This window comes from Myotis brandtii, unplaced genomic scaffold (assembly GCF_000412655.1).
Source record: "Myotis brandtii unplaced genomic scaffold, ASM41265v1 scaffold207, whole genome shotgun sequence".
Classification (NCBI taxonomy): Eukaryota; Metazoa; Chordata; class Mammalia; order Chiroptera; family Vespertilionidae; genus Myotis; species Myotis brandtii.
In genome coordinates, this window is record NW_005357736.1 from 522,677 (window position 1) to 522,946 (window position 270).

Sequence of the window (270 nt, forward strand, 5' to 3'; positions counted from 1 at the left end):
ACTCACTGAGGATCCACGGCACCGCCCACGTCGCAGTCACAGGGACGGCAGCCGAGCGTGTCGTGGCTCAGGCCCCAGTGGCCAGGCTGGGGGAGAGGAGGTTGCTGGGGCCACAAACAGACCCCCTCCCCTCGCCACCCGCCAGGATTCCAGCGAGAGGTCAGCCCCTACCCTTGCCTCCCAGACCTGCCTCTTAGCCAGGACGGGACCATCAGCTCTCAGCACCCCCGTGGGGCCTGGACACCCCCCCTGCACCCCTGCTCTGCGGCT

At 69.3% G+C, this 270-nt stretch overlaps 2 protein-coding genes across 2 annotated transcripts in view; both read right to left on the reverse strand.

Moving 5' to 3' along the window:
- The window catches only part of USP19 (ubiquitin specific peptidase 19), a 23,033-nt gene that overhangs the window by 19,728 nt on the left and 3,035 nt on the right, over positions 1 to 270 (reverse strand). The window lies entirely within an intron of this gene.
- The window catches only part of LAMB2 (laminin, beta 2 (laminin S)), a 13,252-nt gene that overhangs the window by 8,102 nt on the left and 4,880 nt on the right, over positions 1 to 270 (reverse strand). Inside the window, exon 13 of the mRNA XM_014538986.1 lies at positions 7 to 86. Within this exon, the coding sequence (XP_014394472.1) occupies positions 7 to 86 (80 nt within the window). The remainder of the gene's footprint in view (positions 1 to 6; positions 87 to 270) is intronic.